General features: G+C 39.2%; 2 protein-coding genes across 11 annotated transcripts in view; one reads left to right on the forward strand and one right to left on the reverse strand.

Annotated features, from left to right (window-relative positions):
- Window positions 1-23,374, reverse strand: part of TRIP12 (thyroid hormone receptor interactor 12) — a 185,227-nt gene that overhangs the window by 161,119 nt on the left and 734 nt on the right. For 8 of the 10 annotated variants that reach the window (XM_027876119.1, XM_027876117.1, XM_027876116.1 and 5 more), the window contains exon 1: window positions 22,718-22,802. The exons of 1 other annotated variant lie outside the window; for it this stretch is intronic. The gene's annotated coding sequence lies outside the window, so the exon portion shown is untranslated. Of the gene's footprint in view, window positions 1-22,717; window positions 22,803-23,374 lie in introns of those variants that run through there. One more of the 10 variants, XM_027876112.1, reaches the window with a different exon arrangement.
- LOC114053158 (WAS/WASL-interacting protein family member 1-like) lies at window positions 21,159-23,318 on the forward strand. Its single transcript, XM_027876055.1, has 4 exons — window positions 21,159-21,808; window positions 21,882-22,197; window positions 22,240-22,761; window positions 22,803-23,318. The coding sequence occupies exons 1-4, from the start codon at window positions 21,159-21,161 to the stop codon at window positions 23,316-23,318; spliced, it is 2,004 nt and encodes a 667-aa protein (XP_027731856.1).

Below are 23,374 nucleotides of genomic sequence, written 5' to 3' on the forward strand. Positions count from 1 at the left end.
TCTAGCCAAAAAAAAAACAACCAAAAAAAACCCTTTAGTACAAACAAAATCAAATGTACTCAGAGTAAGAAGAGGTGTCAACGGAGAAAGAAATTCACACCAAACATCTGTTAGGGTCCAATATCCAAGATACACAGGGAAATAAAAGTAAGAGCAATTTTCTAATAGCCAAGTGGTCAAAGTATATAAATAAGCAGTTTTAAGAATTTACAAAAAAAAGAAATGCAAACATTCAACAACCACAAAATAATATTGCAAAAACACAAATAAGAAATATGGAAATAAAAACCTAAAGTTTTTACCTCATATATCTACCAGGTTGGCAGGGAGGACAAAAGGGTTTTGGGAAAGGAGGAAATGCTATAAATGATAGCAGTGGGAAGACATATGATGCTGGTGGAGATCTGAACTGATCTGAACTTGGAACTATTTTAGAAGTCACTAGACTACATATTCTTTGACCTGGTAGCACTAATATTAATAGGCAAACACCTGCAGGTAATCAAAGAGAGAGATAAAGATCACATTAATACAAAAATACTGGTAGTAACACTCTTGTGACAGCAAAGAATGGAAACTAAATGGATGGTTAGCATTTAGGGAGTGTTTTAACTAATTAAGATATAAAAATGTAATGAAATATTAATGTTTTAAGAAATGAATTCAGACAAATTTGGAAAAACTTAAACTGATGAAGAAGCTATACAAAGAACAGTTTAAAAAAAAAAACAAAACACTGAAAGACTATCAGAACTCTGATCATCAGGCCTCCGTGTGCTGAGCTTATCAGTGTTCCTCCTTCCCCCTTCTCACCAGGGAAGTGGGAGACTATAAACATATATATATAAAAATATAAAAAACAAATGTTTTGTTTTCTTTTATTTTATTCTTTTATGTTATGGAAGAAGCTACCAAATGAAGGAAAATTAGAGTTAATAGGAAGTGACAGTGATGTAGGAGAGAAAAGTTATCAATAAAATGCTTATTTTAGAACGTAGTGTTAGCAGTAATGATGATGAACGGTAATGTCTCTTATCTCCTATCTTGTTATATACTTCAGTTATTTTGAAGCCTTAATGAAAGAAAAATACAGCTGAGAACAAATTAAACAAAAAGCCTCCAAGATACCAAAATAATAAGTCCTAGAATTCTCTCTCCTCGGTCCTAGAATTCTCATATTCTCTCTCTCTCTCTCTCTCTCTCTCTCCCCTTCTCCTTCCCCACCCCTAACCCCTCCCTCCCCCACTTCTTGCTTTTCTTGGCTTTTTCTAAGACTCAGCTCAAATCTTACCTTCTGCGAAAGGCCCTTCCCAGGCCTCTCCCATCTGCCAGTGCCTCCTCCTCTGAAATTACCTTCCTCCTATACTGTATATATCTTCTATGTACCTTATAATTTACATGTTGTGTCCCCTGTAGAATGGGAGCTCCCAAAGGACAAGAATTCTGTTTTGCCGTTCTTTATATTCCTAGAGCTTAGCACAGGGTCTTCGATTTAAGTATTTGTTGGCTGACTAAACTCATGCTCTTTATGCTTAAAGAGAGAACGTCCCCCATCTGAGGCTTTCTCTCTGGACTTTGTTACTTTTGCTTTATACAAAATTCTAGCATATTTAATCATATGAGAGATTAGGGATTAGACAAAGTAAATACGGGGGATGAGAAGGGAAAAATTTTCACAAAGATAGCAGCAGGATGGGAGAAGAAAGGAGAACTTCAAAACAACAATAATAACTACCACCACCCTATCATACAAGGAGCATTTATTCTACATTAAGTTCTGGAGATACAAAGAAAAGCAAAGAGTTTCTGCCCTCAAAGAATTCATATAATAGAGATAACATAAAATCACTTATGTACAAACAAGAGGGAGGGTGCTGGGAAAAGATCAGCAAGACTGGGAAAAATCTCTTGCAGAAGGTGAGATTTGAACTGAAGCCTGCCAAGAAGGAAATGGAAATTAGGAGGAAGAACATTCCAGGCATGAGGGACAGCCACTAAAAAGGCAGTAAAGTAGTCAGGAGATGGGTGGGGGTTTTGTGTTCAAGGAATATCAACAAGACTAGTTTGACAGTACCAGAAAGTGTAAGACTGTAAATGTAGGTAAAGGTCAAACTGTGATGGGATTCAAATGACAGAGAGCATTTTATATTCCTAAAGGTAATAATGGAGTTACTGCAGATTGTGTGTGTATATCTGTTTGTGGGTGGAGGGTGGGAGGTGTTAACTTGGTCAGACAGAAAATCACTTTAGCATCCAAGTGGAAGATGAATTGGAATGAGGAGATAATTTAGACAGACTCCCCATTCTTCATGTGGTAAAGATAAATCCTACAAGATTTTGCAATAGACTGGTAAGTGGAACGAGTACAAGAAAGCAGTTGAGAATGACAATGAGGTTGAAGCCTAGGTAACTGTTAGAACAGTAGTATCCTAGACTATAATAGAGAAAATTTGGGAAAAGGAGGAAGGTGACACCTCTGAAATATTTATGAATCCCCAGCAAGCACTTAATCTCTGCTCTCAGTGCCACAAGCAACTTTCTGAGACTATAAATTTTGAGCAAGTACCAATATGCGTAATTGGAGGAAATTTCCTCATCAGGAATTCCTTCTTACAATGAAATCATCTAGTTAGTTTTTCTTTTTTTTTAAAGAGAAAAAAAGGATTCAGAAAAATGTGTAGACACTTATTTGCACTTGTAAAGCAAAATAAGCAGAACAAAGAGAGAAAAACACAGTGGAAGAATTAAGACTTTGGTTTGCATTCCACCTTTATGACCTTGGGGCTAAGTCCCTTAACCTCCCTAGGTCTGTTTCCTCATTGGTAAATTGAGAATGTTGTATGGTCTTTGGGGTCCTTCTAAACCTAGAATCCTACATCTGTAATGCAATGAAAGGAGATCACCAAAAAGGAAGTTCAATTCAGATATGGAAAAAAATAAAAAATATCTCTTTAAAGCAGAAAAGTGGGGGGCTATTAGATTATTACATATGTTGTTAGATACTGTCACCATTTCAGATGCTTTGTCAAAAGGGATGGTTCAAAGTTGGAGAAGACGTTACATCAATAAAACCAAATTTCTTTTTTTTTTTAAAAGGAGCTTAGGGAAAGGAAACATGTTTATTTTTGATAGCTTTCAAATGAGTTCTGATGCTTGAATAGAATTAAGCAGTTAGGTGGGGAAAAAATCATGTGGGTAGTATTACTATGTAGTATCATTAACCTTTTTACAATAGCTGGAGCCAGAAATTTTAGTATACCTTTGTTGAGAAAAAAAATTTTTTTTAACAGAGCATAACACATTGAAAAAATGTGTTACTGGTCCAAGTAGCTACTATTTCCCAAAAGAGCTTGAAACAAGTATAAAAAATATATATCATACACTGACTATATACAACAGAACATGTAAACAGTAGTTTAAAAAAAAAAACTTTTAATGCCTGATTCAAATTTACAGATTGCCCCCCAGAAAAATTTTTAAATCACCAAATGGTAATTCTGCAACAATTTTTAAATTGTGCCTCTGACATCATAGCAGTTCCTTTCCATTGCTGAAATTCTATACCTAACAGTCCAACATGCAAATATGACCTGAGAAAATAGCTATCCAGTAACATAAATTTGTATTAAAACACAAAACATCAAGTAGCACATTAAACAAGGAAAACCAGTAACACAAACTTGTATACAACACACTGACCCCCTTCCCTCAAAAGAAAAAAAAAAGGAAAAAGAAGAAAAAACCACCCAAGCCATCAAGAGAATAAAGAATATTAGTACAGGTATATAAATAAGTAAATATCAGATAGTCTGAGGAGGCAAAGTACTAACTATGGTTTCTAGTAGGAAGAGGCTGGTGAACTAATGAGATGAAATGAACCAAGCCTTGAAGGAAGCTAAGTGCATTCCAGCCTCAAATTCGGTAAATGAATCCACTAGACTAGCCAAATTCTAATTCATCAGAAAATTCCTATTGTCAGACTTACTTTTTCAGAAAAACATGATCAAAATATTAAAAAAAAAAAATTACCTATATAGAACAGATGTTTGAACCTACAAATTCCTCTCAAGTTTCTTATCCTACCTAGGTATACATACCCTACACTATGTAAAAGTAAGTAGAAAACCAGACAAAAACTCAAAAATGTATTATCCACATTGACATGCACTATTAATCTTTCATTCCATAAAATAACATTGGCCCACACAAAGAAATCGCATACTTTGTTTAAAAAAAAAAAAGCTGGTCAAGGTCCTCTATGATAAAGGTTCAAAATGTCAATTGGAACATGAGAAATAAAATTATACTACCACAACCAGACATTTATCAAATGCCTTCTATGTGCAAGGTGTGGTAATACTAGAGTTACAAAGAGGAAAAACAAAAACAGGCCTTGCCCTCAAGAAGTTTACCTTCAATAAGTGGTACATAACACATAAATAACTAAGCAATTTGAAGAGGAGGTGGTATCCGGGATTAGGAAGAAGCATAGATGAGATGCACCCATAAGTACTCCAGGCATGATAGGGTCAGAGACTCTACAAAGTCACAGGGGCAAGAAATGGGATGCTGTTTGGACAGACATGGAGGAAACCGGTTTGGCTGAGCTGAATGGGTGAAGGGTATACTGTGAAATGTCTAGAAGAGTCACATTGTTAAATGTTTTCAATGCCAAGCGGAGCAGTTTGACAAGGAACCATTCAAGATTCTTCAGCAGCAGAATGGCATGGTCAGGCGTCTCCTAAAAGATGATTTTACCTGGGAAATGCTGTGTGACTGATCTATCACTCCAAGGATTCTGTGAGAAATTAACTGCATGTCTTATTTGTAAACTATCAAGAAAGAGGGGCAGCTAGGTGGCGCAGTGGATAGAGCCCTGGCCTTGGAGTCAGGAGGATCAGAGTTCAAATCCAGCCTCAGACACTTAACACTTACTAGCTGTGTGCCCTGGGCAAGTCACTTAACCCCAACTGCCTCACCAAAAAGCAAAAAAAAAAAAAAAAAAANNACCATCAAGAAAGAAGGGACATTAGTTTGAGCATCTGGTCAATAAATTACCCAATGATGAGGTTCCCCAGCATTCTGACTGAACTCATCTTTAAGCCATCTCATTCCAAGAGAGCAGGGAAGGATGCAAAATTAGAAGATAAGCTAGACAGCTCTGGGTCAGTCAGGTTTTTTTTCTTTTTTTATTACTGAAACTTAAAACACACAATAAGAAAAAGAAACATTATAAACAAATAATGAAACCTAAATACATAAGAAAAAAAGTCATGTGCACAGTAGAATGTGAGGGGATTCAAAATATACAGTAATAAATTTCCATTTCAAGAAAGCCTATGTAATTAATAAGTGCTATGAATTATGTTGAGAGCTGTCCATCTTTTCTTTGCTTCCTTATTTTCTTTTCTTCTCTGCTGTGTACTTCTTACTACTTTGTTCTTTTTTCCTCCTCTGGGTCAGTCTTGATCTGGTCAAGCCTGATCTCTATTCCTAGACAGCTGGGTGACAACATAGTAGATAAAACACTGAATCTGGAGTCAGGAAGACCCAAGTTCAAATCCAAACTTACATGTGTTATGTGACCCTAGACAAGTCACTAAACACACCTGCCTCAGATTCCTCACCTGTAAAATGGAGATTATAGCAACTACCTCATAAGGTGGCTATTGTTGTTCTGAGGATCAAATGATAATATCTGTAAAGCACAATGCATGGCACATAGTAGGTGCTTAATAAATGCTTGTTACTTCCCCCTTTCCATCCCCATCTACACTCAGCTCTGAAAGTTATGTTCATAAAGCACATCACTCCCCCCCAATTCAAAAATCTCCAGGGGTTCCCTATTACCTCCAAGATGAAATATAAAATGCTCTTCCCAACCTGTCCTTCTCTACTTTGCCAGTCTTCTTATACTTTATTCCTATTTCACACTTGTCCCTTTTGATATAGTTAAGCTGATCTTTTTTATCCTTGTATATAACACCTTGCATCTCCCCCTGAACTGGATTCCAACATGGATGGCCCAAAGAAACCAATACCAGGAAATTCATCATCTTGCCAGACTGAATTAGCTTTGGTCCTCACTCTGCATTAGTACTCTCTGCCTCTCAGACTGGAGGGCAGAGCACGTAACTCCTCCCAAAACCTCCATTTAATAAAGAGGGCTCACCAAAAAAAGAAAAGAGGGCTCAACAAGCCAGTCATGTTTTCATTTCCCACTAGCTACATTCCTTTGATCTGGACTCTATCATGTCCCATTCATATTTATTTATATTTACATCTGTGCTTAGGCACAGAGTCTGGTATACAGAAAGCACTTAAATATTTATTGATTTTTCAGAGACTACTGTTCCCAAGCCTAAAGCATTCTCTCTTGACTTTTTACCTCTACTCCCTGGTTTCCTTCAAGCCTCAGTTCAAATCCCACTTTCTGGAAGGCTTTTGTTGGGAAATTCCTCAACCTAAAAATCCTAAGATCCTCCAGGAGAGTAATTCTACCCATCTCAGTACTTCTGACTGGAGGTCAATAAATCAAAAGCCAAAGCTAGAAGAAAAAGTTTAATTAGCATCAGTTGATGAGGCAGTTGCCAGGTGGCTAACAAAGCCAAGAAACAAAGGGAGACACACATATATGTAGGTTTTTACACAGGCTTAGGGTGATATCACCAGGGGCCAAAGGAGCCTATCAGGTGGGGCTGCTCAGACACTTTCCTCATTTGGAAGACTGAATAACAGGGATAGGATGTCAGAAGATTTGGAGGAGAATAATTTAACCTTAGGGTCTCAAAAGTTACAAAGATTAGGTCTGTTCCAGTGAGAATGAGTTTTCTTTGTAAATAATCCCATCAGAATGTCTTCATGGGGCAATAGGTCTTTAAAAATATTGGAGACCTCCTTCAAGATGGAATCAGGAAGCTTATCCAGTTGTTGAGAAGAATACAGTGTCTATCTCTATTAGCTACATAACCCTTTAGCTCTGTTTCTTTAGCCACTGAAGTAACTAATTTATAATAATAACTAGCATTTATATAGCACCTACTATGTGCCAGGCACTGTGTCAGCACTTTACAAATATCAAGTCACTTGATCCTCAAAATAAGCCAGAGGTAGGAGCTATTATTATCCCCATTTTACAGATGAGGAAACTGAGTCAAACAGCCAGTAAGTGCCAGAAGGCACTTATTTGAATTCAGGTCCTCCTGACTCCAGGCCAACACTCTTCCCACTGTTCCACAGTGCTGCCTTGTAATTCACTATAGTGAAGTCTTGTATCATTACAAGAACATACATCTAAGGCAGGACATTTGAACTTAGGTCCGTGTGTAGAGTCCAGGACCTATAAACTTATGTGACAAAAGAAATTATCTTTATTTTTTGTAATCTTTGGTTTCCTTTGTAATACTATGTATTTTGTTTCATACGTTTAAACGTTATTCTAAGGTCCCATAAGGTTTCAACATGCTGCCAAGGAGGTTCATGAGAGAAAAAAAAAGTTAACACATAATCTCAACTGTAAGCTTCTTGAGGGCACAGCCTCTTTATCATTCTGTATTATACCCCTACACACACACCTACATACAACCACACTTGAGACAATGGACATTCAATAAATACTAGACTGAGGAAAAAAATCTTTATGCTGTGCTCTGAAGGAGCAAAAACTAACCTAGTTCCTAAAAAATTTTACACTAAATATATTTCAGTATTTCAGGCATTCAATTATTGACTTAACAGGTATAAGCACTATCTCCAAGCACAGACAAAACCCTCATTTCATGTCTATTTTAATCTTGGTGTCTATCTTAATTAAGTTGCTCTACCAAAAAAAAAATCGATCACTAGGTGGCCAATCTTCTAATGACTTATTAAGCCTTTCCAAACTCAAGAAGCCTCGTCATCAGAAGATAAAAACAGAGTTTAATAGTGAGGAGCTTTGTGCTTTGCCTTCAAAGAACTCACATATATATATCTCTGTTCCACAGAAGGCTGGGTTTTAAATGAAGTTACTCTAAGCCTAACCAAAACAGACACTTAACTGCTATTCTTCTGAAGGATCTAACCCAAAAATAAGAACACTAAAAATATAGATATTAAGGTTCTGCTAAAAAATGCAACAAGGAACCTAAGCCTTCTAAATAATTTATTATCATATGGCATATTCAAGATAATTTGTCAACCACCTTAAAAAATGACTCAAAATACAAGAATCCCATAGATCAAATCATATACCATCAACACATCTGAACAATAAAAGCTGAACATAAATTGGCCTATTAGTCAGGTGTTGGCCTGTCCCAAAGAAAGTAGTAAAGCAATTATACTGTTCTACCTATTTTTAAAAACTTCTTCAGCATAGAATAAAACAGCTCTATTATAGCTGCCATAAGGAGAGCAAAGGTTATTTTATCACCTAACTGATAAATTTCCTCCCATCCAATAGAATTTATAAGGTGATGAACGAAAATACCTGGAAAAAAAGAAGTGGTCTGATGAACAGGCAACAGAATCAATAGAAATAGCAAGTAGCTAAAAAGAAGCAGAAGCATATTAACCAGTGAAACCAAAAAACCTAGAATTGCCGGGGCACAGACAAATGTTGTCACTACACAGGAAAAAGTGGAAGTGCAGAGCTTTTTCAACATTGGGGGGAGAAACTTTGAGGAAGCAGGAAAATGCAAAACAATGGCCAGCTATTTAGTTTTCTTAAACAAGCATTACCAGGGCAAAGACAGAGTTACTCTAAATCACATCCAATAATTTAACACTCCTAATAATTGGCAAAAAAAAGACTCAAGAATTTAAGAAGTACTGTAAAATATTCAGTTAACATATCCATTGCCATCTACTGGAGGAAGGAAACAAATGCATTTGGCCCAACTTTAGGGTTAGTGAGTTACCACCAGTTCTAATATTTCTTCTCTAGCTAATCTACTTCATCCGAGTAGGTGAAGGGGATGGAAATATATGCCTCATGGTGAAAACACAAGTAGAATGCTCACACTGTAGAAATACAATCAACTTTGCTCCTTATTCTAATACTAGAATATCTGAAACTTTTCATGCTATTTATTAAATTTAAGCTGACAAAAAGCCACCATCCTAAATTTATCCTGCCAGATTTTAATAGGAGTTGGCACACAAGACAATCAAGATAGGCACATAACAGAGTGAACTGAGACTACCTCAGTCAGGAATACTCAGAGGTTCAAGTCACCTCTGCCACAAACTGGCTGTTTGACCCTGAGCAACAGTTTACCATCTACACTGGTAGAGAAAAATTCCTCACCAGAATCTTTCTACACCAATTAAACCAAAGGTTGGGACTTGTAAGTATAATAAAAGACTATCATAAACATGTAGAAATTTCTAGCATCTTGGCTGGACCTTTCTAATACTGAAAGGATAGTATTTCCCCACTAAGAATCCATAAAAGGATATATATCTGATATTTAAGCATCAACTATATGTATCCATGATTCCAATTAATTAAAACTACAATATGATAGCACACCAGCAATCTAATCAGAAAAGCAAAATGTAATCTAGAAAACTTAAATACTATAAACACAAGAGTCCTATACGACAATGTCTTAAACAATGACCTCAATCAAAACCATTTGGACCAGATTTACACATTTAAAATTAAACATCTCATATCAAAGTACTCCTTGATAAAAATTGGATAAACAATCAATTTTTAAAGCAGAAACTGAATATTTAACAAGTACTTACTTTTGGTATATACTATTTCATTGCACTGCACATAGCTAACTGAGAAAGTTCCTCCTAAAAATAGGACTGAGTGTGTAGAGTCGAGTGTGTGATCTACAAAACCTAATACAACCAACAGTTTCATTCAACACTCTGCAAAAAAGCATATGGATCACATGTAGAGATGTATTAATAAACTCACTGACTGAACAATCCTTTATGCTCAAACTCGTTGCCCCCTAGAATTGGAACAAATTCTTTGATTGGATTACTGGCTTAAACAACTGGCAAGCTTTTGCTGGCATAATAAAATAGCATTTAAAAGGAAAAATTAGGAGAAAGAAGGGGATGGAGCTTAGTGATTCGTTAACACTTGCACACAATTCAATAAAAGAAGTATGTAATCCAAATACAATGTTTACGTACAGCATTTCTATTTCTCCTTTCATATGCTTTCAAACAAGAATCATTTTAATACACCATCTCTTCATGCCATTACCACATTTGAGGGCAAACAAATGGCCCTTCTATGACCTGTTGCTCCTGCCAAAACTTTTCAATCCAGAAATGAAGGCCCTCTTACACAATCTTATCTCCTGCTACTTCACCCCAACAAGAAGCCTCTTTTTTGTCCCCTCTCATACAACAACCTTCCTGCTTCCTCAAAAATGTACACAACCCCACTCAACTCACCACCACTATTCCAAATCCCTTTACCCAGCATGACTAAGTTTCATGAAGTCAGATCTCCAATTTTATATAGCCTTTGTACACAAGCTTACATAGCAGCTGGCCCAAGGATAGAGGCACATAAAAAAAAAATTCAATAGTTATTGGCATTTAGGCCTGTCCTATGCAACCAATGTCAACACTTCAAAAGATCTACATCACTCTGTCCTTATAATATAAGAGCCACTCCATTCACCTTTCAGTTTAAACCCTCTTATGTGTTATCTTCTTCAACTCAAGACTGAACTCCTTAAGATCAAAGACTGACTTGCTTGGCTATCATGGTGGTTGGCAAATAGTAAGCACCTTTTCATTCACTTATTCTGCAATTTCATTGGTGTGAATAAAAATCCATTTTCTAACGCAGATCACAATCCCACACTGCCTTGGAAGGGAAATATCAAGGATAGAAGTAGTGTAACAAACAAAGAACATCTAGCAGCCAAATTTCTCTTCCTAAGTCTCTCCAAAACTTGGCTAGGCTGGTCCAGACCACCTGCAGACCCCCCCCCCCCCACCAAGGTTAAAGCTTTTATAGCTTAGTATGTACCTTGCTCTAGAGCAGAAGTATCAAAACTCAGAAAGAAATGGGGCCACTAAACTGTACATAAATACCCCTGCAGACCTTATATTGACCTAGAAAACTACATATGAACATTCTCTATGTCCTGTTGTATTTTTATTTATCCCAATTATATTTTAACCTAGTTCAGGCAGCACTCACATTTGACCCCTCCCAGTCCCCTCCACCTGACTTAATAAAGCACAAGGCAGAACATGACAACAGACTGGGCTCCTGGAGAGCTGGGGTTTCTTCTGCCTTTCTTTGTATCCCCAGCTCTTTGCAAAGTTCCTGCCACACAGCTTAAAAAATGGTAGCTGACTGACAAATATTCCTTAAAATTGTTTAAGAAGAATTTTTCCATGTTGAAGCCATGTAAAATCTTCCAAACAAGTCATTTTATGCCCAATTTGCCATGTTAATATTCCTAGAATACTGCTTTCATTCTATTCACTCCTCTATTAAATAACTTTCACTAATTTCCCATTGCCAGCTTTATCCTAAAGGACAGACTTTTTAACTTTATCTCCACAACTTGGTCTCAAACATGCTGTTCCAGTCTTTTCCCTTTCATTCCTTCACTCCAGTTAGGACAGGCTTATCACTACCTCACATGTACACTCCCCACAGTCACAAAGTCTACGCTTTTACTGTTTGCCTCAAACAGAAATGGCCTGCCCTCCAAATCTCCTATGCAAATCCTACTGTGGTCTCCAATTGACTTAATGAAGCCTCATCTTAGTACTTTGAACCCCAGAGACCTTTTTATCCAGTAAAATAATTTCTTACTGTAAATGTCATTTATTTGGAACAAGCAGATCCTTGCCTTGCTACATTTCTGGCACTATTTCATTTGTATATGTGTACCTTCCTTCCCTGACCAACTATACTTGATCTTAGCCTCAGGAGGCCAAAAAAATTTATTAAATTTCTTGATAATCCTAAGTAGTCAACTACTTCAATGCCAGGAACATAAGTAGGTGCTCAATAAATATTAGTTGAATGAAGGAGTTCATGATTAGAAGGCAACTTTTATAAAATGAAGAATGACAACTTAATTCAACAGTTCCCTAACTGAGGAATCGGCTAGAGTTGTTCTAAGACACCTAGGAAGCTATGAGACAATCTATAAACTGTAAACAAAAAAAAATGTCACACAATACCTACCATCATTTTCACATCTATGTAGATATTATTGTGATTAATACACATATACTTAGCATTACTAAAAACTACAAAAATATTACTAAATTCATAGCTGTTTTTGGTCATTAGGCATTCCCTCAATCAACATATTAATATCACAAATACTATCACGTGAGCATCTGCAAAAGTTTTGATGTTAAAAATGGTCCTCATATTAAAAAATAGTTAACACCTCTTTATCCTTAAAAAAATTTTTTTTTTAAATTTCCATAAAACAAGACTGATGAAAACAAGGGTTTACCTGTACTGAATTCCAACTGACTATGAAGTGGTTGGGGTACATGTTTTCTTTCTTTCTCTTTTTTCTTTGCGAGGCAATCAGGGTTAAGTGACTTGCCCAGGATCACACAGCTAGTAGTGTCAAGTGTTTGGTCTGAGGGCCGATTTGAACTCAGGTCCTCCTGACTTCAGGGCCGGTGCTCTATCTATTGTGCCACCTAGCTGCCCCAGGATAGATGTTTTCTAAGGGCTCTTTCAACTATCTGTATTAGAGGTCATTTTTCTTAAAGGTCAAAATGTTACACACTGGTATCTACTGAAAGAGTTGAGAAGAGAGCAATATTTCAACTGGACAGATTTGAATTTTACATTTCCTAAGAACTTGGAAAAGCTAAAAGACTACTTTACACTGCCCTAAAAATTCTCTACATGGTTTATGCCTACTAATGATAAAATTAATTCTGAAACATCTAGACTGTCATTATAAGCTACCCAATCTTGGAATGCCAGGGAGCTTTAGGAAAAATTCTACAAAGACAGGCAAAGGCAAAGCTCACCACTGAAATAATGGTCATATACCATTCCAGCTAATTATGCCGCTAGAATTTATTTTTTTCTTAGGTTGCCTACCAAGGAAATTTTCTCTGAAGTAGTACTAAATATAACCATAACAATTTTTTTAACTTAATTTCATTATGACAGAGTACTTCTAGTAAGGAATTTCCACTATCAATGCCAATGGAGGCCTTTTCTGCAATTTTTGAACTAAGAAAGTTGTCTAAGGCAATGAGAAGTTAAGAGACTTACCCATGGTCACAAGTGATGGTCAGAGACGGAATATCATTACCATCAATTAATAAAAGCATTTATTTAGCATAGTACTTGAACCTTAGAAGGTGATATATAAATGCTTATTCCATTCCCTCTCATTAATAACATCAGCATTTATACAGTGTTTTAAGATTTGCAAAGATCTTTACAAATATTATCTTCATTTGATCTCTGCTGGGAGGTAGGTACTGTTATTTATTCCCATTTTACAGATGAGTGACTAAAGCAGAGCATAAATGACACGCCCAGGGTCACACAGTTATTAAATATCTGAGGCTGGACTTGAACCGAAGTCTTCCCGATTCCAGGTCCAGCACTCCATCCACTGCATCACTTACCCAACTCTAATAAACCTCCTATTTCCCAACTTTTAGGCCAGTTCTCTATTCACTATACATACACACATACCATCCATCCTGCCTCTCTGATATAAAGAGTTCATTTTTTTCCCCAAAGTCATCTATTCAATTATCATTTCTCCAATAACAGACCACAAATTACAGTGCATGAACTTCTCCATTCAAGGACATAGGGACACAAGTTATTACAAGAGAGTGACTTTCAGAAGGGATGAATGGTCACTGCCCTCTTGAACAAGTCTCTAAAGTAAGTTATTAAACTTCTTTAGGGACTGTCATCTAATCCAAAAACTATAACTAACCATTCTGAAGATGGAAAGATATGTTGCATCAAGCCCACCATGAGCTCTGTCCATCTTAACCACACCTTACTCCAATACTCCCTGACTCCAAGTCCACACTCCATTGTCCATACCCCCAACCAACAACAGCTGTGACACTGGGAAAGCTCTTCCCCCCCCCAAATTACTGATAAACCCAGCATAACTACTCCCTTGTCCACCGATCCACGAACGAGTGGCCTTATAGCAAGTACCCTTTAAAGGGGGAGCTCCTCAGGGAGTGAGTGACCAGTACATAAAAGCTCCATTTTCCCTTTTTGTCTGAGTGGGACAGAATGAGTAAGCATGGATGGGTTATAATACGCAGATGAGGGTTTTTATTTTATTATCTTCCCCCACCCTTCTTCTTCTTCAAATTTCCACATTGCTGTAAAGGATACCATGATTCTTCCAGTTACCAAGGTTCACTACCTTAAGTGTCATTTTCCACTGCTCTGTGCTCCCTCACCCCCACACATCTAATCAATTGTTAAATCTTGCTGTTGCTACCTCCTCATCTTAGGCATTTGTCGCCTTTTCTCCACTCAGTCATTACCCTAGTTCGAGGCCTCATTACTTCTTGCCTGGACTATTGCAATAGCCTGCTAACTAATAACCCTTCCCACTCCAAACCATCCTCTACCTGGCGACCAAAATGCAGGTAGGATAGTGTCACTCATACTTAATAAACTCAAATGGCTCCCTACTGGCTCTGGAGTTAAATATTAATCAGTTTTGCATCATTTTAAAATGTGTTTTCCTCAAGTTTATACATAATACATATATACATATATCTATATACAATACATATAATAATACATAATTATTAGTATTATAGCATATGTGAATAATGTTGAAAGTGAACTTTGGGGAAGAACATAATTGATGACGCCATTTTGTTCGACAATTTGCAGATAAGTAAATAGACACAGATTGGGAATGCAAACTCAAAATTATTTTGTAGATCACTAAAGGACAAGCATGCTGTTGATCAGTAGAAAGTCCTAAATGAGCAAACCACCCCTACAATTGATCAGATTGAGAAAGTGACAACGAATATAGCACAAAGTAATCTGTTTATGCAGACGTAGTAAAGAAGGGATTGACTTAATGGGAGTTTGTATACAGGAGCAAAGGAGTACTTCCAAAATTCATCGTGTTTGACAAGTTGATTAAAATATAAATTCAAACTGAATAGGTCTTAGAAGGTTGGTGATTGGCACTTATGCTCACAAATAAATAAAAGCTTTCAGAATCTATGTATGGGTAATGACATCATTACGTTTGTTGCAACAAGAGTATTCTTTCTAATAGGAAACAATGGGAATGAGCTAAAGCCAGCCTACCATTTTAACACTGCTAGAGACTCAAATTATTTAACAATAGCATCAGGGCATATTATTTAGGCCTTCATTGTAAATTTCAAATTATCCAAACAACTCAATTATCTGCAATGGGCAATGCAAACAATTTATATAGCTTATAATACATTATTATCTTTTGAGAGTAAATTCAGCACCCAAATGTGTTCTACTAACATTTACCATTAAAATTCGTTTTCAACAGACAGAAGAGACCTTCTGAAAAGGCACTGAACAGCAAAGCAAAATCACTTTGATGTTAAAAATGTGCCAAGTACAGCTCATCATAATAGATAATTTAAAGTTATTTTATCACTGGAACTAGGGATCACCATAAAGTATTAATAATAGTAAGTAACCTTTTTAAAACCTTTAGTCCCAAAAGCCTTTTAAAACTAGCCAAAAAACCAACAACAAAGTAACACAGCCCTGATTATTCCAGTACTTCAAAAAACATTCGAACCCCAAGGTCCAAACTTAAAATATGGTAGTCTGGTAGATATGTTTTTATTTCTTTTATCCAGCCTAGTTGATTTAATGATGTCATAGAAATCACAATCAAGTCAGGCCCAGTTCAGGTTTTAAAGCTCACCCATTCTTGTCCTATAAAAAACAACAAATATTAATTGAGAGAAGTATTATGATGCAGGGTGAAAGAAGCAGAACCAGGAAAAAAAATGAAGTGAGGAGACATCGAGTATGGAATATTACACATTCTGTCATATGCGGCTGATAAACTGACTGGCTTAGCTGAACTGCTTTTCCCTGCTCCCTCTTTCTTTTACCATTACCAAAAATGCCTAACAGGGAGGGTAGGGAAAGGGATAGCTAACATTTATATAGCACTTTTAAGGTTTGGCTAAAGCACTTTACAAACATCATTTGATCTTCACAACAACCCTAGGAGGTAGTAGATATTATGATCACCTCCATTTTACAGATAAGGAAAGTGAGACAGAATCCATAGTTGTTCAAGGTCCCATAACTATTAAGTTATCTGAAGCTGTATTTGAACTTAGATCTTCCTGATTCCAAGAAGTCCAGCACTCTATCTACTCTATCTACTATGCTATATAAAGACAAAGGGTGCCAAACAAACAAAACAAAACATGAACATTTAAAAAATTATTTTCAAAACAGTTAACTTGTTCTACGTGAAAAAGAAACAATTCTACTGAAAATACTAAGTACCTTAATATTTCACTTATGCTTACTACTAACAGCCAGCATGTACAGAATGCTTAAAGGTTTGCAAAGTGCTTTACATATGTTGCTTCATAGTAACTTTAATTGTAAAATACTTTGGAAACAATGTCTAACAATATCCAATATCTAAACTAAATATAATCAATAGATAGTATGACACAATTATCAGGATAACACTGAATACAGTCAGTCAACAAACCTTTATTATGTGCTTAACTACATGGAAGACAGTGCTAAGCACTTGAGGATGCAAAGACATAAAAAAAAGTCTGCCTAAGCTTATATTCTAATGGGAGAGATAATATGTAGGTAACTAGGTATCCAGAAGATCTGGAAAGAGTAGGGAGATCAAGGTAATCTAAAAGCAAAAGCCATTAGCTGCTGGGAGGAGCTGGAAAAGCATCCTGCAGAAGACAGTATTTGAACTCAGTCTTGAAGGAAGTCAGGGAACCCAAAAGGAAGGGAAGTAGAAGGTGACAGCTGATTGATGCAAAGCCACTGGAGCCAAAAGATGAAGTGGGAGAAATTGCAAGTAGGCCAGTATAGCTGGATCACAGAAGTGAGGCTAAAGGAGTAAGGCAGAGTAAAAGAGCCAGGTTGTGGTTATGAAAAGTTTTAAATAACAGATCATGGAGCTCATAGAGCAGGCTCTGTAAAGCAAGGAGATAAAGCAGGGAGAAAAAGGATGTGGGAGGGGTTGGTCAAACAGCCCCGAGTGCCCACAGTACAGGAATCACTATACTATGGAGGAGTCGAAGTAAACAACAGGGTTTTATCCTTACCTCGATAAGGAAGCCTATAATCAAAATGAGGATAGTGTAAAAATAAGATACCAAAAAATCCACAAGATATACTTGATACTTGAACCTTTCTGCATGTATTTTTAAATTCTTTCTATTTAGGGAAATAATATAAAATTGCATCTGTAAAGAGTTTTGGTCAAGCTCTTGATTACTCTATATTAAACAACAGAGTCATATCAGTAACCCAAAAATTAATTATTTGGCTTTGTGTATCTGAGCATACATTCACTCTACCTGGCCCCCTTCAGGGTCCGCTTTAAAAAGCACAGAATGACACCAAATATTTCACTTGGAGATAATTAGCAATTGACTATTTAGGAAAAGCTAAGGTAGTGGCTTTATAAAGCAAAGATAGGATAGATTAGTCAAGGCAAATTCAAGGTGGCCCTGAGAACTGACTCTAACCTGACTGAGCATTAATTAGCTCAACAATATTTAAACTTATTAAAAGTTATGTGACTAAGAAACCCAGGAAGGCAAAGTGGGTTCAGTTGGAAGCTAGCTCTACCATACACCTAGAGTGCAAGTTGACATTAACCTGGCGTCTAAAAAGCAGTAAGCTGCTTTTTTGAAGCTATTTTCCAACTTGAGCATAAGTATCTACCCTGATTCAAAGGGAACTACTTATACTAGGTCCTGTCATAAGTGTCAGTCACTGCAAAGAGCACTGACCTTGGAAGTCGCAGGCCCCAAGCTTGAATCCTTGCCCTGCTCTCCAAGTCTCATTTGTAAAATGAGGATGAATGGCCTAGATAACCTCTCAAGTTCCTTACAACTCTAAATCCAGGATCCCATGAGATGATGGTGATAATGGTTATATTTGTACAATAAAGTTTACATAGTTTTCCTCACAAAATCTCTGTAAAGTAAAGGGTATAAGTATAATTAACACCAATTGAAGCTCTGAGTTACCTAAGATTTGGGGAGGTTTTTGGTCCTGGGACAGACGTCGTTTGGTTTCATGACTGTAGGGAATTCCTGCAGATGTCTAACTATTCGGCAACTTCTATCTTAAATAAAACACCACCTGGAGCACTGTGAAGATGAAGGACTTGCCAAAGGCCAAGCTGGTATTTGTGAGAGGCTTCTGAACCTGGGTGGTTTGACTCAAGGATGGATAAAAACCTCTCTCCACTGGGCCTCTCTACACTAATCTGGAAGAATTAAGACAAGACGACAGAATATGGTTAAGTGTCCTAAGAATTGCAAAGTGCTAAGGGCATGCAGGAGGAAGAAATCATATGCAAATACACTGTAGCAATTTCACACGCTGACAAACGGCTATAAACTTAAAACTATTCCTTTACCTAGTTTCCATGTGGCTCTTAAGCTCCAAATACCCAACCCACTTCTCAACTACCCACTTCTCAACCACCCCCCACCCCAGTCCAGTCCTAGCTGCCAAAAGCACCAACAGCTACAGTATATTTTTTGATTAGGAAACACTGCACTCTAGATAACGTTTTCCTGGAAGGAAGATCCTTGTCCTCCCTCAAAGAGTTTACAATCTAGCTGAAGAAACAAGTGAAGAACAATTATGAGGCAAGAAGCAGATTCATAATACTTTAGGTATAGATTTTATACACACTATTTAGGAAATTCAAAATAAAGAGTCCCTTGTGGTAGAATTAGGGAAGTTTTCTTGGAGGGATGAGCCTTAACCACATCTTAAATGAAGTACAGAATTTGAAGTAGTGGAGCACATTCCAGATGGGCAGTGGTGAAGAGCAGTATGAGTGAAAGAACAAGCAGAGGAACAAAGAGGTCCCTATTTAAAAGGGCAGGCCTAATAAATGTGGGGGGGGGGGGTAAGGGTAAAGAAATGAGACAGAGACAGAATGTAGTAAGTACATCTTGAAATATAACAAGGCTTCATATTTCCCAGTTAATATATCAAGGACAAAGGGGGGGAAGGGAAGAGAAGGATGGAACATTTTCTTTTAACTATCTAGACTGTAAGATAAAAAAAAAGTCCAAAAAACAAAGAATCACTGTGCTAATTTGTAGTTTCTATTGATTCTTTAGGTTTTAAAGTGTCATTTTTATTTCTCTGGCTTTGGCAATTTCAGCTGTCAGATTTATTCATTTACCTGGATTAAGATAACTCTAAAGTTAACTAAACTACTAGACAGCTTCTAAATAGGGCTTGGAGCCTGGAGTCCAGAAGAGGTGAGTTTGAATGTGACCTCTGACTGGCTGTGTAAACCTGGTGAGCCACTCAAGCTGTTTCAGTCTGTTTCCTCAACTGTAAAATGTGTATTATAATAATAACACCTCACTCCCAGGATTGTTGAGGATCAAATGAGATAATATTTGAAAAGAGCTTGGCACAATTCCTGTAGAAGTATCTTAGTAACTACTTGTTTCCTTCCTCTAAAATAACGTATAAACACAAAAAGTAAGATTTTTAGTAGCTGGAATTCAAGTTTCTTTACCTGAAAAATTTCTCTCTACTTTTACTGAATGAGGATTACTGCTTTATTTAATTTATCATGTGATAAATTCACTGATTTCATCTGGAACACCAATGGAAAAAGCCCTGAACAGCCCTTAGATCCTAGTTTCTTTTCCACTAGAACTATTAAAAGTTTAGTGTGAGAAGGTACCTTAGAAATTGCCTAAATCTATTTTCTTCACAGATTAAAACTCATACTCAGAAAGATTATGCAATTTGCCCAAGTTCAGAGGCTAATAAGTAGTTTTTAATAAGACCAGGACTGGAACCCAGGTCTTTTCATTCTTAGTCCAATGTTTTTTCCTCACTGACTTCATCAAATCAATTCACTTCATTCTTATGTTTTCTACATTTACACAAGGATATGTACTATATGTAAATGATATATACATAAATGATATCTAAATCAGCTTTTTAAACAGACTTTTTAAAAATACAACTAAGTAACACAATTTAGAAGAATTTCCTACTGGTTATTTTCAAATCCTCAATTTCTGAGGAAACTGATTATAATGATACTAAGGAAACCAAGAATTTCTTGGTCAACGTAATATTTTTACAGATTATCTAGATCTGATTCAGAACTTTAAAATGTACTTAAAACCTTAAGTTTTTCAACTTCCAAAATTTGCTATATTTATATTTATATTCATCTGTTAGAGGCTGGTTAAGTTTAAAATACAAATGTGCATTTTTCTAAAAACTATAAAAATGACAAAAACGTTGTATACAAAGTAAATGACAACTTAGCTAAGTATTTTAAAACACACACACACAACATATTGAAGCTCCTGAAAAACAGCCTATAGAACAGAAATAATGACAGGGTTTTAATTATAGTTATACTTTAATTCTAGATGGATATGAAAGCATTTAGATATCAGACATGTATAAAACCCAACAAGCTCCAACAATATTGTATATACTAAAATTTAAAATAAATGAAATCCCACAATTACATTTACAAAGATGACAGTAAGTCCATAATAGTTCAATATTTCTGGTACTTTATACGAGGGAGGTGAGTGAAGAAAATTGTCGCTGCTGTCTACACTAAAACTCACACTCAATTGTAGCACTATACACAGAGCAAACTATATATAGCAAAAGAAACCTTTAAAAAAAGCCCTCAGCATTTAATTATGTTTTAACCTCTGACAGGAACCACTACAACCAATAAAGCAACCCCTTAATGCTTCCCTCCCCCACGGTGTAAATGCGACACACACAGGCCTCAGATATAGGCCTCTTGCCTTATTCTCCCACACAACTAGGACCTTTGTTCCAAGCGCCCGTTTTTTCCCCTACTCAATAGCTCTTTCAACTTTCTAAACTGCCTTTATTTAAGTATGGCGATTTTAAGCCTCAACTCTCAAAGCCTCGGAGAGATTAAATGCCCCAAAACAGGTCGGGAGAGACTCTCGAGAAGAATGAAAAGTTAAAACCCAGCAGCCAGGGGCCTACGAGGCTGAGAAAGCAGGGAGATCGGGTGGCTGGGCAGCCCCGAAGCCAGTCGAAGAGCCCGAGGCGGCCGGGGAAAGCTGGAACACACCCAGAACGTATTCCCTGCGCCAGTCCGGGCCGGCGCCCCCCAGCCCCCAGCCCCCAGCCCCTCCTCCACAGAATGCAATTAAACTTTACCCTCCTTCAGACGCGATGCTTAAAGCCAAACCTCCACGGCCAACTGGCGTTAATCACTCCAAAAATCTCATTTAAGAATTGCAAGCAACCTCTTCTGTGCACTACAGTAGCCAGGAGTAACCAATTCCCTCCCCCGTCAGGAGTTCGAGCACCGGCGTCACTTAGGCCGGTATGGGGGTGGGTGCTGGGCTCTAACCTCCCCCTAAAAATGAGTAGGAAAGGGAATTGCTTCTTCAAAGGAGAACCTCGCGGCGTGGGTGGACTATTCGCGAGAAAACGCTCGGGGTCCGTGTCCTCGGGCACTGTCATTGAAACTCCCCCCTTTACACGCATTTCTGGGGGAGGGGGTGGGGGGCCGGGGATGCGGGAAGGACGTGTTTATTTAACGCACAAGATGCCCACGTACACACACACGCGCACACACACGCAAACACATCGGGAAAAGCCGAGGCTGTGACAAGCATTTCGAGCCGAGAGCCATCGAGCCTCGGCGGACCCGGGGTCACTTCCCCTCCCGAAGACACAACTTTTCACTTTTTCTTAGGGGGGGCCTGGCTCGCCCCCTCCTCTGGGGTCTCCACGTCCCCGCCCCCCCTTGGCCCCTCCCCGCCTCCATCCCCGCACCGCGGCGCACACACCACGGCCGGCCCAGCCTAGAAGGCCCGCGGCCTCCCTCGGCCCCGCTCGGCTGCTCGGCGCTCCTCCAACCCTGGGGTGCCTCCGCCGGCTCCCAGGCTTCCCTTTCCGGGCCGCCTCGGGCCTCCCAGTGCTCCTTTCCCCCCCATTTCCGGGCCCCTCGTCCCATTTCCGGGGAACCCTCTCCGTCTCCATAGACCCCCCCACCTGCACTTCCGGCCCCCCACTACTCACTTCCTACACCCCTTCGGATGCCTGAACCCCCATTTCGGGCTCCCCGTTCTCCTAGTCGTCTTCCCCCCCACACACACACACCCCCTTTTACTGCCTCCAAAGGACCCTCATTTCCGGGGGCGGGGGGAGCTCACTACCCCACTCTCATCCCCCTCCCCTGGCCAAACCCCTACCCCCGAATCCCAAACCTCTCCAATTCACGTCTCCACAGTGCAGCTTCCCCCCTACCGCGGGCCTGGCCGCATTTGGCCCCGGCGCCCCCGGGCCCGAGCCCGGCATCCAGCAGGCCCGAGAAGGGGCCGAACGGAGGCGATGACACGACAAGGCTCCCGGGGATTTTCTGCGACCCCTACTCCCCCCTCAGTCGCCAGCGCCCCCTCCCTCCCCCCCCCAGCTGCGGTGGGCCTCCCGGCCCGGCCCCGGCAGGCGCGTCTCAGTTACCTAGTTCGGCCCCGAGTCTCCGCTCCGGACTCCGTGGCGCGGCAGTAACTTCCACTCTCTTCCCCCCCCCCCCCCCCCCCCCCAGCGGCGGTGGCGGCGGCGGCGGATCCTCCGGTCCCTTCAATTATCAGCTGAGCCGCAGCACCGCGCCGACCGTCCCCCTCCGCCTTCACCTCCCTCCCTCCCCCTCCCCGCCCCCCCACCCGTTCTAACACTGGCGAGGAACTACTTTACTCTCCTCGCCAGGGGCATCTCCGCGGGACAGGCCCCACTGCCCGACCCGCGGCACATCACATATTACCCCCCCTACCCCTCCACCACCCAACCCCCGTTTCCCGTCCCCCCCCCCCGACCGCTTTCAGATCTCCCGATCCCTACGAGGGACCAGGAAGGTGTATGTGTAGGCTTCTATTGGTATCCCTCCGCCGGGGTCACCCCCTCCACCCCCACTCCCGTCTCTTTTTTGGTAGCAGGAACTAATTCCCCTTTGGGTCCATGGGGTCCCCAGGGTATAAACTGCATGGATGTGGTTTGGACTAGGCCTCTCAGAGGATACGGGGTTGCCTGGAGCACGTTAAATTGGAAGCCCTCTAGACCTTAAGCTGGGGGCCCGATTTACCAGGACTTGGCCCCATGACCCCAGCCCAAGTCCCGCCC

This window comes from Vombatus ursinus, unplaced genomic scaffold (genome assembly GCF_900497805.2).
Source record: "Vombatus ursinus unplaced genomic scaffold, bare-nosed wombat genome assembly UNPS02014810.1, whole genome shotgun sequence".
NCBI lineage: Eukaryota > Metazoa > Chordata > Mammalia > Diprotodontia > Vombatidae > Vombatus > Vombatus ursinus.

Excerpts from the sequence above, each read along its gene's own strand:
- LOC114053158 (XM_027876055.1), top strand. The coding sequence starts at position 21,159 with ATGCCCCAAAACAGGTCGGGAGAGACTCTCGAGAAGAATGAAAAGTTA. Across the intron at positions 22,198-22,239 it reads CCTTTCCCCCCCATTTCCGG|ACCCCCCCACCTGCACTTCC; the intron begins GCCCCTCGTCCC and ends CCGTCTCCATAG. Across the intron at positions 22,762-22,802 it reads CCGGACTCCGTGGCGCGGCA|CGGCGGTGGCGGCGGCGGCG; the intron begins GTAACTTCCACT and ends CCCCCCCCCCAG.